This window comes from Acartia tonsa, chromosome 13 (assembly GCF_053477335.1).
Source record: "Acartia tonsa isolate MP-2025a chromosome 13, ASM5347733v1, whole genome shotgun sequence".
NCBI classification, from domain to species: domain Eukaryota; kingdom Metazoa; phylum Arthropoda; class Copepoda; order Calanoida; family Acartiidae; genus Acartia; species Acartia tonsa.
The window spans coordinates 8,449,606-8,464,151 of record NC_137272.1 but is presented as its reverse complement, the minus strand read 5'-3'; the positions used below and the strand labels follow the sequence as shown (position 1 = coordinate 8,464,151).

Genomic DNA, 14,546 nt, shown 5'->3' with positions numbered 1-14,546 from the left:
AAAATTGTCAAACTTTAAGTACCAGTATAATTTACAGTCCAATGTCCCCTCCCTCCCTGTTAAAAACTAGAAATATGGTAAACAAGCTTTTATTCAAGTTAGAATAAAAACATAGGAACCATGTCGGGGTTATGCAATCCTTATATAAAAGTAACAGGATTTCGAAGGGCGATAAAACACTCCCCACTCTTGGAATATATACTATTATTTTTAAATTTTAAATTATGGAAATGTACAGTACATGATACACCCCTGCACTGATAAAAGTATATTCATTTTAGAACAAGGAAAACTAAAGAAAACCACAGTATCGACCATTTTTCCGACGGTGAGAAACTCATAGCACCTCCCCTACCCCAACTCTTCCAAAACATACGATATAATTCTCATTTGCGATTTCCCAATTATTGTGATGCTTATTTTAGATTTTTATTGTGCCAAGTAAGGGGTTTAAGAGCCCCGCAGGGAAAGTAACCCGTATAGCTAAGAGGATGCATATTTGGGGGGGGGGGGGGGAGGTTCGTTGGTCATAAAATAGGTTTTAAGTGAAAGCAAAGTGACCAACAAAAAAAATAACTAAATGAATTACGGAGATGGGTTTTTAATAAATGCCGCGTTTTTTCGACAATTTTTTAGACATTGATTGATTGAACGAAGACGATGTGATTTCAACACAGAGTATACAACAAAAGAATTCAAAATTTTAAAATTACTATTTTAGCCATTTGTATAATGTCTAATACAACTTAAATCCATTTTCGCTGCATATTTATTAATGCATCTTTTTAGATCTGTATTAGACATTATACAAATGGCCAAAATAATTATTTTAAACTTTTGAATTCTTAAGTTGTAAACTCTGTTAAAAATCTTATTTCATCTTGAAGATCAATGCCCCGTACGATTTTAACAGAGTATACAACTTGAGAATTCAAAATTTTAAATTATTATTTTAGCCATTTGTATAATGTCTAACACAGCTCTAAAAAGATGCATTAATAATTATGCAGCGAAAATGGATTTAAGTTGTATTAGACATTATACAAATGGATAAATTAATAATTATTAAATTTTGAATTCTTATGTTGTATACTCTGTGTTGAAATCCAATCGTCTTCGTTCAATCAATCAATGTCTAAAAAATTGTCGAAAAAACGCGGCATTTATTAAAAACCCATCTCTGGATTTAAAATGATCCTGCGGAAAATGTGGGATTTTTGTGAAACCACAATTCTAACATTATTGAACGATAAAAAATCAGCAAGACATATTTCCCAATTTTAACTAGTTTTTTTCTCTAAAAAACAAATATCTTCCATTAGAGTAAAAAAAAACTAGAGGGAGAAAGGGTTAAATAACTGTATCTCCCCATCGCAACCGTCTTGTGCAACCTTTCTATTGGGTCATTGAAAATCAACCAATGGTGTCGCTTATATTAACACAGCTATCAGAAAATAATTTAGAAGCAAACGAAAGAAGTTTTTAAAAAAGGAAGAGAGGTAGTTGTCTGTATATACATCTATACTATAGATATGTTTCTCTTCCAAAATTAGGGTTGGTCTGTTGATCCGTAACGTATTATATAGCTCTTTTCGTTAATTAAGGCATATTAGATGTCTCCTAACGCTTTAAAACTTTGCATGCTTACAATTTAGAAAGCGTTACAACTCTAAAACTGTTACCATAAAGTTCGTACGTCCACGTGTATGTACCTGTTTGTGGGGTCTTCCGGTTCCTCGAACATTTTAGCATGACTATCACACAAGGCCTGGGCTCTCATATCACACAGACGTATAGTTCCTAAATAGATACATAATTAATCAGGGGGAAAATACTTTACCACAAAAAATTCATTATTTCGCATTTTTGTTCAGGGGTTTAAGATTTTGTTTTGGATATGACATGGTCTTTTTTTAACGGAAAGCGTTTTTGATAGCATTTAAACCAGAACACCAATTGGTACATTCCCTGAAATGCAGAGTCTAATCGGTTTTATTTATAATCATTGGCGATGTACATTGTACAATACATCCATTTATCGTTAATTATAACTTAAGATGGGCGGGAAAGGCGTCAATGCTCGATAGGCACTCTTTGAGGTAAAGCAGGGCAAATCTTCTGTGTAAAACCTGCTCACCTTTACTGCTTGAATATACAAAGAGATTGCATTCCCTCGGATGGAATTCTGATGCTGTGATCACCTGAAACAATTTGGATTTAAGATGTATGCAATATAATATTAACTACGTACTAGCTGCTATGTCATAAAGGCCTCTAGGTGCACTTTGGGGAAGATAGGGGGTGGGGGGGGGAGTCAACACTTTACTTTCAGTTTTAGTTTTTACAAGAATATGTAAGTTTTTTTTTTTTTTTTTTTTTTGGGGGGGGGGGGGTTTAAGAGGTTATTTCTCTTAAGAGGTTGGAGGTACAACCCCTCACAAAAATAGTTATAACCTTCCCTAGACTTCTAAGACACGCGAAATGAAAATTGTCGGTAGAGCAATTAGATAGATCTTATGCAACAGACAGACAGACAGACTATTACTTTTATAAAATGATTAAGTACCTATGTCTTCGCTATTGAATTTAAACTATCTATCCTAACATTTATCTCGATACCTAGTTGTCTGTCTATCTACCTATCTTTCTATTTATCTATCTATCTATCCATCTTATTTCTACCTCTCACAGTTCACTCGAAGCGACAGTAAGAGAAAAAAAATTTCCCAGACATAAGGCCAACTGTTTCTAAAATATTCCTATGAACATATAAATTTAGTGGAAAAACGAAAATCTTAAAATGAGGCCTTTTTGAGAAAATTAGATTTGAAAATTTCAAGTTCAATTTTCATCCCCTAGGAGTTACCGCCAAATCATGGCAAGAAAAGCAAAGATTATTTATTTAAATTTTGAATAAGTTTGCTTTTATAAAGTTCTTCATAAAACCACTCCTGAAGGGAGTTAATTAATGGCCATTTTTATCAGTTGCTTTGCTAAGGTCACGGAAATTCAGCCTTAAATAAATCATATATAGAGAGGTTTTATGAAAGACTTCATAAAAGCAAAGTTGTTCAAAATTTTAAATAAATAATCTTTGCTTTTCTTGTCATGATTATGCGGAAACTCCTAGGGGGTGAAAATTGAGCTTGAAATTTTCAAATCTAATTTTCTCAGAAAGGCCTCATTTTAAGATTTCAAGTCTTTTATACTAAATTTATATGTTCATTGGGACATTTTAGAAACAGTTGGCCTTATGTCTAGGAAATTTTTTTTTCTCTTACTGTCGCTTCGAGTGAACTGTGCTCTGTGAGTTCTTCCACATTTGCTAACTTGATATCTTCTTTATAAAATTCGAACTACCTATCATAATATCTATCTTTTTAACTAGGTATCTATACTTTGTTCTATGTGAATAAGTTAGTACCTGGCTGTAATCTATCTATCTACCTACCTCTGTGAGTTCTTCCATATTTGCTGGCTTGATGTCTACGATATTGAATGACTGATCAGTGACCTCCATGTGCCACAGATTGATTCTCAGGTCATCCGCGGACAGATACGTCTCCTGAACAAGTTAGTAAGTAAACATAAGACTCTGACATAATGCGTAGCGGATTCGCTCGTTGTCGGGCGGACAACGGGTTAAATCCCGGCATCGATCTCGTATAACTTCATATATTACTGAAAGTAAATGCTAAAAAATCCGTCAAATGTTGTTGTTCAAAATCGACAAAGGGGAAGGTAGGTTGTGCTAAAATTGCGTAAATTTTGAGTTTTAAGAATTTAAAATAGAAGTAGAAATCTAAAATTTAGCATGCCAGTTGCTTTAATGGGGTATAACGAGGATGTGTACTGTGTTGTACTATATTGGAGCAACAGCCATACAAAATTTTAGAGTTCTAAATCTAATCCTTTACGGAATTTAAGCACAACCTACCTCCCTGTTATTTTCATTCTGGCCATTAGCCATTAGCAAAATTCTATCAGTCAAGAATATATAGATGTATATTTGAATTTTAATAACAAAAACCTGCTTTTAGGACTTAAAATCTTAATAGAAGGTTTCTAAATAAATATACTAGACACCTAATTCTATTAAAAATCTATCTAAGCAAAAATAATCCCTAAATTGACCTAGATGGGGAAAAAAATTTTGGCCAAATTTTTTAGTATAAACTAATGTCAAGTAACATGTTTATAATTCCCTTTTACCAAGTGTGTACTTTATTCCAGGGAGGTAAGGGACATTAAACTGGTACCCAAAGTTTAAAACCACGTTATCTCATTTATTAGTTCAAAAAACTTTGGGTACCATGTTGTAATTGATTGTTTAGTTCCAATCTAGCAATTTCCAAAATTAACAAACTATATAATAGCTAGTTTGGGGAAAAATTTATCGTCAATTGTCTTATCCCCTAAGATCCCAGGTTCTTTATGGAAAGTTTATAATTTATGGGTGCCACTATATCTGTCCAGTAGTGCTAGTTACAACTAATAATTAGGTCAACAACGTAATATATAACTTCTCTAGAGGGTTAGATAACTTTTGTTGTAAGAGAAAAGTTTTTTTTTGTCTGTCTATCTACAATATCAGTTTGTGTATTAAGTACTGGGATCTTAAGGGATAAGACAATAACGACAAATTGAGAGGGAGAGTGTAGAGAAAGAAATATTTTTGAAGCCGGGAAAAAAGAGAATCCTGTACAGAATATTCGCCCCTGGTAATGTCCCTTCCTCCCTTTCAAAAACAGCAAAATCGGCCTATGCAATAGTGAAAGCGGACTGTCAAACTGTCTATCAGTCTGTATACCTGATTGTCTATCTATTTGTTTGTCTGTCTGTCAGTTCTATACCTGATCTGAGTTTATGGATATTGAGTTGATGTGATAGGTGTGTGCGTTGGCAAATATTCTGCGGGGTGAAGCTTCAACCATCAATTCCATGGGTTTCAACACTGGCACTCTGAAAAAAAAGTATTTGTTCTGGTTGGTTAGCCTGGAAATCACGTTTATATCAGTGGCATGCACAGGGTTTTGCCAGGGGTGTGACCAAAACCCATATTCATATTAGGTAAATATCCCTCTATAATTACTTTTGCTATAATTCAAAATTGTTAGTCACATAGTTTCTAATATATCTTATATAAAGCAGATTTGTTTATAATTATGAGCAAGGATGATATCTTTCTTAGATAGTTAAGCGCAAAAAAACATGAAGAGAAAAACAGAAAAGAGTCATTATAGAGCATATGTTCAGTGGTCATAAAAACAGAGGGTACATAACGAAAAGGAAAAATAAAAAAAAAGATAAGATTGAAAATCATGACCGACAGACTAACGGGATATCTTCAAAATAAAAAGTCATAATTCTATTCAAAATAGAAGCCGATAAAATCACAGTATAGCGCTACTGACACGGACAGATAATGTGAATTAATTCGATATTAGGGATACTCAGAGAAATATTTAATACATTACCTAAGAGATGTTATATTAGAAGGATCTCTAAGCGTTCCATTTTCTTCCTGTTATATTCAGAACCATTCTCATTTACGTATTTAAAAGAATATGAATTCAAAGCTACTTCAGCTAAAACCAACGGTATTAGCGTAACATGGCATAGACGTCCAAGGGGGGGGGGGGTAAAGGGGTGATTATCCCCCAAATTTTGGATTTTAAATTCCCCCCCCCCCCAAATAAAAAAATGCCTCTATAAAATAAAGATTACCCTCCCCAAAATTTTTATTTTCAAAATTTTACCCCCCCCCCCCCCCCCCAAATAAAAAAGCTTGGACGCCCCTGTAACAAGGTAATGTGTCTACTTGCTGTCGGGTTCGAGTAGGGACCATACCTCTTCTTACTAGAGACGTTAAAAATGGTATAAATAGCTTTGCAGACAGACAGACAGCAAAAGAATGCAAAATTTATTATAAAAATTTATCTAATCAAATTCTAAAGAAAAGAATAAAATAAAAAATGTTTTAGGTTTTTTTTAAATAGAAAAAACAACAATCTTTTCAAATATTGTAATATTTATATTATGTGTATGTATATATTTATGTTTATTCTTTCTTTAAACATATTTGTAGAGAAATTATTTTCATACAAATTCAAAAATATTTCCTAATTTGAACGAGTTTTTATATTTGTAATTATTATGCACTCAAGACAGTGGTATAAATGGTTCCAGGCTGGTTTTAAGCCATATTAATGCGAAGTTGATACCTAAGGGCTAAGGGTGCGGAAAATCTACAAAATGAAATTAATAAAAAAAATTGTCCAAAATTTTTTTAAAAACTATCCCGAAAATCACGACTGCTACTAATGTTTATCTAACATTTTGAAATTTTGTTTACTTTACAACTAACTTTTATTTTCCTCTCCTACAGGGTGGGTGGGGGAGGGGGTTACAATGACAGTAAGATTAGTATACAACCCTTTCTTTCCCCAAATATACATATACATAGAATAATTAGAAATTAATTTAGCCAAATAGCTGTATCCCTCTCTCCCTGATATTCTGTTTAAATATATAAGCTTCCTAAACATAGTGTGACACAGACAGACACTTAAATAAAGTGAATAAGTAATCTGCACAAGCACGTCCAAGATTTATGGGATGAGGGTGTAATATAACATCAGAAAACGTTCGAAATTTACTGAAAATAGCTTTACATTTGAAATTTAAATAATGTTTAAAGTAGCTACGACAGATGACTACTAACAAAGAATTCCGAAAGCTTGGGACATCAAGACAAAGGGCGTGCAATCATACGAGGGGGGGGGGGGGGGGGAGTTGACATTGTAAATAATACTGGTACCCAACGTTTTCTAAAGATTTTCTCATTCGTTGGCTTTAAACACTTGATTAGTTAAAATACCAGTGTCAAAACTTTTCAACAAATAATTTTAATCAACGAGAAAGTCAAATTATGTTTATTTATAACTATTGCTAGATTAAGTACAGTTGTAAGTTAATCAGCATTTTTTTCAAATAACATTTCCCCGTCCACAGCTCGGTATATACATATAAATGTATATGAAAAGAAGCGAAGTGTAGGCCTAGGCTGGGATGGGCATATTTAGAATTGTGTTAAAATCTATCAGGAATTTATAGGTAGCAGGGATCTTAAGGGATAAGACAATGGACAATAAATTCATGTATATCACCAATGATTAAAAACAGATTACCCCTTCAAACTAACATATCAAGATTTAATGAAAGTCCACAAATTCTTAAAAGATAACGAATTTGAGAGCCTGTTTAGAAGGCTTTGGGTACCAGTATAATTTACAGTCTAACGTCTCGTATTTATTCGAATCCGTTGGATAGAAACCGGTTCTCATCCATACGAAAACACTATGTCTAGCATCGTATTATATCCAGCTTTCTACGAATATAAAAATGTACAATCATAAGATTAAAACCAGTTTTTTAGCGAGTGCCTTCGGCATCTCGGATATAAAAACAGTGTTTTAAATAATCTTACAACTGTTAATTTTATATCCACGGAAAGCTGTTTATAATACGATGCGAGAAATAACTATTTTCAATATTTTTAATTAAGAATTATTTTTTTGTTTTAATCAATTAAAAAAGAAATTCTTTTAAATTAATTCTAGGTATCATTTATTTAGGTGAAATCTAACCATTATTAAGAGAAATGACGTTAGTTTTATATAAAAAAAAATCTGAATACCATTTGAATATTATAATAGTAGCTTATGCAGTGGTAACGCACAGAGTTCGAATTCGAGCAGAGAGAGCAAGAGGACAATGGGATGTTTATTATACTAGTCTCCAAAGATTTATAATTACGATTTCTTATTTGTTGGCTTAAAAACTTTGGGCACTAAATTGTTATGGTTGGTTTTAAAGTTGAGTGTTCAAACGTTTCACTAACTTATTTCGCGCTACAAAAGGGGTAGTTTTGTAAATCAGCATTGGGGATGTATATCAATTTATCGGCCATTGTCTTATCCCTTGCGATCCATGGAGTTCCAGTCACCCTGTACCTAGTAACTTGAATTTGTTCGTTTTTAATTTTATTTCTTGGAAAATGAGAATGGTTGGTTTCCTTGAGATTGTATCCTTCAGCCCTTCTATCTCGTTCACTAACCTTCCACAGTTTGATTGTTTTATCTAAAAAAAAAAAAAAAAATTATAAATATTTTAAAATCGTCCACAAAGGGTTAAAATTACAATATGAATATTATTCAGTAATCGGCTTATTCTTCCCCCTTTAAAAGTCATCAAGTAGCAACTTTAACTAGAACTGACTGTACCTCAAAAAGTAAGTAATACACCTTTGTCTACGCATGGTAATGGATCACACCTATTTTGGGGCCAAAGCATTCCCCCTACTCTAATATTGTCGCACACCTGACATATCAATATAAGAAACCGTTTTTAACGACTTTGGTTATAACACGGTGTTGGCCGAGATTCGAACCTAGCAACTTTCTTCATTATTAAAATAGAGAAATTCTATTTCAAAATAAAAGATCTTAATATCAACCTTTTATTTTATTTTGACATTCATTCCCATTCTAATCCCATTTGTAAAATAATCAAATATTTATTCAAAGCAATTTGTGATATTAAAAAATTCAAATTAGGCAGGGGCAGCAATTCAGTGTTTCAAATAGATTAAGATTTTATAATTCGCTCGCCCTTAACCCTTTTCTTGGGGAGAGGCATATTCTCTTAAATAGAAAAAAATTATTGGTTAAAAGTAGGGTTGGCAATCCGAATCCGGAATCCGCTTTTTTAATAGCGGATTCGGATTCTTAATTGATAGGCTAAAATTAGCGTCTTGAGTTTTTTCTTTCAACTCCCCCTTTTTGAAGGCAAAGATTATCATCAAAATTTATATTATGAATCTTTTGAAATTTGGTTCGGTTCTCGGAAGTGAATTATTGAGAACACCAAGAACATTAATTTTGAGGACATATAGCGCACTTATTTTTTTAAAAAGCCTTTTAAAATATTGCTAGTCCGGAATCCGACATATTTTTTGACGGATTCTTGCAAGAATCCGGTCCAAAACTTTGACGGATTGCCATCCCTAGTTAAAGGTATGGACACACCACTTGTTTGGAAATAACCATTCAAAATTGGATAAAAATACCCAACGCTTTTTAGCCATCAAATAAGGCGACGTAGTTATAAAACTTTGGCTACCCGTGTAATTTACAGGCTACAGCCCAATGCACCCTCCCTCCCTATATGAAATGAGAGGGCAAAGAAAACAATCAATATTTGGCTAAAATGAGGAAAAAAGGATCAAAGGAATTTTAGTAGTGCAGCTACTCAATAATTAACTTTGTCTGTCCGTCCATCAGTTTACAATCTTTTATTAAGCCTCAATATTCCATTTGTGCCAGTATATGATTTACTTGGTCCGTCGGTCTGTCAGTCATGGTACAAAAATATAAATATTATTAAAACAAATAAAAACAAGGTTTTGTAATTTATTCTTTATTAATTTTCAGACAACTTTTTTCCTTATTTTTTTCAGTTTTCTAGTTCTTCGCTAAATCGCTACTTATGGATGTTATCATACTTGTTATTACACAGGAAAGGTATTTTGTGACTCCCAAAATATGAATAAATTTTTGAACCGTTAATTTTTTTTTAAATGGCAAAAAAACTAAAATTCAAAATACCAATTAGGACGGCTAACACATGAAGAAGAACGTGTCAATATTTTAGTGGCAAAAAATATTTTGCTAATTTGTTTTTAATATGCCAGCAGATTGATGAAATTTGATGAAAATAAACAAAATAAAACACAAGGTGATAACATCCATAACAGCGAAGCTAAACAATTCAGCTCGTAATATAGCTGTAAAACAAAGAATTTATTTTAAAATCTGAACGAAAATATTATGATGTTGATGTTGAAAACTTAAAATAATGAATGTTTGATATTTAAAAACTAATGTTTTCATAGTGTTAAGTTGTTATAGGATTCTTATTTTAAAAATTTTGGTAGTAGGACAAACAAATAACATGAATAAAATGAAATACGTTGTGTAACAATTATAGTGTTGCTATACTCTTTAGTAGATTGTACCGAATAATATCAGGAATCATCATGCCAAGATTTAAATCGATAGGATAATTCCGACATGCCTAATTTAACTAATTTAACAATAAAAGCTTTCCATTACGAACGTGTTGTAAGTACTAACAATAATTCAAGAAAAGCTTCGCCTTTTTAAAATGAAACAATAGTACATTCATAGTACATTCAAAACAGTTCTAAACTTGTCTTATTTAAGAAAAAATCCTAAGATAAAAAATAGACCAAATGTGACAGCGATCTTTTGACATTAAAAATTAACCCAATTAACACAAACAAGTTTAATATAACTCGACTTTAAATCATACATTTTTAATACTTTTTTCTGTGAATGCTTTATAGTTAGGGCATGTCTGTCCGTAAGTGGCTTGTTGAAATCATACTAAAGCTTTTAAACATTGCATAATGATTCCTATAGCAAGTACGTACAATTATTAAAGCGCCGAAACTTTATTATCAATTCCAAGTAAAAAGAACATACGTCCATTTTGAATTTGAGCACATTGATTTAATAGTTAATTGACACCCACTTTTTACATCATGGAATTAACAGTAATTCCCAGTACGATAAGGCAAATGATGAAAGTGAAGTATTTCTTTTATCAAATAAATTTCGCTACAGATTGATATCGAACTTTAGTCATCCTTGTTTATCAAAAATTTTAAATACAACTTTATGGAAGTTGTCATCCTTGTATATCAAATACCTATCTTAAATACAAATAAAAAGAGTATAAGAAACTTAAGTCTTGACAAAGACAAAAATGTATTCTGCTAACTTATTTTTAATCATTATTCTTACATTTCTTGGCATTTTTAATGGATATTCATCAAATCTTAATTGGTTGGTTAAAACTAGCCGTGTCCAAACTTTTCAACCAATTTTTGTAATCTACATCAAAAGTAATTTGTCATTTTTAGTTAGGAACGTACTTTTTCAACATCCATTGTCTTATCCATTGCGATCCCTGTATTAACTTTGGCCAACCAATCACTCAATGAACTAGCTTACCATTTGTGGATAGAAGAAAATGTGCTGGATTTTTTCGCTTGAGCCAGCGGATTTTATTTATTTTCTCCTCAATCTCGAGTGACTTGAGGTAGTCGAACTCTGGCTCGTGGGACTGGAAGGTGCTGTACACGTTGTACTCGCCCCGACGGGGATTAGCCGCCTTGGAGCCTGCGTCTCTCTGAAATAAATCACATTATACATCTTCATTGTTTCACTGCTAGTTCGGGTTACACGATCCATCTATTAATTATTGTCGAAATCAACATAAGTTATTCAACTTCTAAATAAATGGCATTGCTTTTGGAAACATAGGTGTATAAAATAAGATAATGACATTACCTACCTATTTTTAATCTATAAATTACCTAGGGGGAAAATACAGAAAGAGAGAAGAAATCAAACTTGTTTGGAAATATACACCAGTCTTAAGACAAAATTAATGATGTATTAAAATTTAAAACTTTTATTTTTATTAATATTTAGACAATATCTCTTAAAACTTGAACTAGCACTATTGTAGAAGAACCACGAACTTTTTTACTTGTAGAATCAGTAAGATCTGTTATCATGTGTTATGTATTAATAACAACAGTGTCCACTGTGGTTAGAACCACCCGCTGATTTTAACATTACGTGTTACAGATACAAACTTTATTAGCAAAAAAATTGAGAATGATTACAAGTTTATATGCAAATTAACTTATTTTGTTTAAATATCTTTCGAGTAAAAACCTCTTAAACACTGTATAGACAAGGAGGACAGTAAAATTCAGTAAGGTCTTTAATAATAGAGTGTACAGGATACACCACGAGTTATTAATTCAAAGTATCTTTGAACCAAGTCTTGCTTACTGATGTGCATGAAAAATATTGCCCGCCCTACAGACAACCAACCTTTGTCTATAAGTCCTGTACATGGTAATGAGTTATACCTATTTTGGGCAAAGGCATTCCGCCTTCTTTAACTATTTTTGTCGCGCAACTGACATAACAGCAGTAGGAACAATTTTAAAAATCTTTAGTTACGACTCTGTGTTAAGCCGAGATTTGAACCTTTCCGACAACAAGCGGATACAGGTTTAATGGTGTGCTGGGCTGGAGGGAAAGTTATACCTGGAAAATGACAACTCTGCCGCCCTTGTCACCAGTGGCCAACAGTTCACCATCCTGGTTAAACTCCACACAGGAAATAATATCCGCTGAAATATAACTGTGGTTATTCAAATATAGATACTATAAAAGTTGATCATTAGGTAGGTGTGGTAGGTTTAGGAAATATTTCAAAACTTTGTAAAAGAAAAAGATGTTATAAAAATATAAAAAAAATAGATAGAATCAAATAGGTAGATTTACTTTCGAGTCTAAAACATTCAAATTTTCATTTACACTGAAGCTTCTTTAAACTCCATGGGTGGTTTATACCTATTTTAAGGGTTTGTTCCTCTATCCTCCTACGAAAAAAGCCCTTGGAATAAATACCCAAAATATTTTTCTTCAACTAGTTATTTTTTTTTTAATGTAACGAACTATTATTGAAAGTGGAGGTTCATCTTGCCCCATTCCCCCTCTCTTAAGTACGCCCAGGGGCGTAATAGTAGTAAATAAAATATATTAAAACAAGTTACCTTCGGTGACTCTTTCATCGTCCAAAGTGCCCTTGACCTGGGAGAAGGCCCACTGGATGTCACTGTTTCCTTAAACAAGAAATAATTTCAGCATAAAGCCTGAACAGTTTATCAACCAAAAAGAAGTACCTTACAAAATATTATAAATAAACAAAGCTCTAAATTCGAAAATATCTAAAAATTCATAGAAGTTAAAATTCATAATACCTAGAAATTTTATGAATTTTTACATGAGATATAAGATAATATCCTATTCAAAGGCTTAATAAGAGGGGGGGGGGTTCCCATTTTCGCTTACTCCGTGATTATTGGGCTAGGTAATGAGACCATAGGTTATTTGGGATAAAAGTTTGCTTTTGGGTAGTACTTCACGTATATTTAATCATTTTTTGAAGGTCCCAGGTTCAGGTGCTGTAGGCTGGAATGTTGTTTCTGGACAGGTAAAAATTTAAAAATACTTATAAAACATAATATACATCTGTATGGATGTTATTGACATATCAGAAGAAAAAATTAAAATCGGCCTCCAGGTTCAGGTCCTGCAGGCCTCCAGGTACACTTTGGACAGGTAAAAAATAAATTTTATTATTTGAAGAGTTTGCTGAGGAAAAAAAATAATATAGGCGTCCAGAGGCTAGGGGCGATGCCGCTAGTTAAATCAAGCAATCATAATTTGGATTGAAAGTTTTTTTTAAATTAATTTACTTTTCCGTGTATAAATAAATCATATTTAAAATATTTGCATAGAGATATGCATGAATACCAGGGTGAGGGAGGGGACATTGAACTATAATTAAATATATGACAGTACTACCCAATAAATTATTACAGCTATCTCTTAATCGTAGGCTCAAAAACTTTGGATACATTTATTGAACTTTGATTTATGGTTATCCTACTAATATAAAATAGTGTCCAAACTTCAACTATAAATCTACAGAAGGTGGAAAAAATTTTGTCTGGCTCAATGGGGATGTGTGACATCAATTAATCATCCATTGTCATGCCCATTAAGATCCCTGATTAATACGTACATGAACACATCACTACTTTATCTAAGAAATGTTTTATAGTGCGTCACTTAAGATCTCGCTAACCACTAACCCGATCGAGATCATCGTGACACGAGTCCCAAGTTTGTTCAAAGTACTTTTAGTTGTATGTTTGAGATGGCTTGGAGCCAATTTCAAGCAATCTTTCTCTCGCGAATGTTAGTGTTCCCCGTTAAGACATTAATCTCATTGAGTAGGCAGCTTCAGAAGCTGTTATCATGTTAACTTAAAATAAATAAATATGACAGTTAATACCTGGAGACCCCATTTCTTCTGCCTAGGTGCCTCCAAACAACAACAATAATATCACAAGAACGGCAACAGGGGAACAAAACTCGATACCCCCAGATTCACCAAAATAAAACAAATTTGGGCCGCCGGTAGGATTATCACTTATTCTAATTTGAATAAACTATCACCGTAGGAAATAACTAATTTTTGCTAAATTCGCTAGCAAATTCATTTGGGGGTGGCGTACGGCGGCGGCTGGCAGTTGTAACGGGGCGGCGGGAACGGTGTTTCAAGGCGGCAAAGTCGCTGAAAAAGCGGCGCGTAAAAATCGGCTCCCGGGCTTGTCTGTGCTTAGAGCAGTGTCGTGACGTCACAGTGAGCGCACGGACACAATTGTACGCGGCATTCCCTCACACCACCTTTCCCTTCTGCAGGGCAAAATATGAACAAAATATTAATTTCCCGGATTTTTTATTAATAACCTGTCGCATTTTTCTACGTCAAAACTAGATATTTAGTGCAATTTCCAGTCCAATGTT

At 33.1% G+C, this 14,546-nt stretch overlaps 1 protein-coding gene across 50 annotated transcripts in view; it reads right to left on the bottom strand.

Moving 5' to 3' along the window:
- tws (protein phosphatase 2 regulatory subunit tws) overlaps positions 1-14,396 on the bottom strand; it is a 30,968-nt gene extending 16,572 nt beyond the window's left edge. For all 50 annotated transcript variants that reach the window (XM_080145966.1, XM_080145941.1, XM_080145943.1 and 47 more), the window contains exons 1-10: positions 14,032-14,396; positions 12,725-12,793; positions 12,213-12,298; positions 11,100-11,277; positions 8,080-8,142; positions 5,478-5,526; positions 4,854-4,962; positions 3,452-3,565; positions 2,138-2,201; positions 1,713-1,800 (exon numbers count right to left, since the gene is read on the bottom strand). In XM_080145966.1, the coding sequence (XP_080002092.1) occupies positions 1,713-1,800; positions 2,138-2,201; positions 3,452-3,565; positions 4,854-4,962; positions 5,478-5,526; positions 8,080-8,142; positions 11,100-11,277; positions 12,213-12,298; positions 12,725-12,793; positions 14,032-14,044 (833 nt within the window). In that variant the 5' untranslated portion in view covers positions 14,045-14,396. The remainder of the gene's footprint in view (positions 1-1,712; positions 1,801-2,137; positions 2,202-3,451; positions 3,566-4,853; positions 4,963-5,477; positions 5,527-8,079; positions 8,143-11,099; positions 11,278-12,212; positions 12,299-12,724; positions 12,794-14,031) is intronic.
- Between the last annotated feature and the right edge of the window lie 150 nt (positions 14,397-14,546).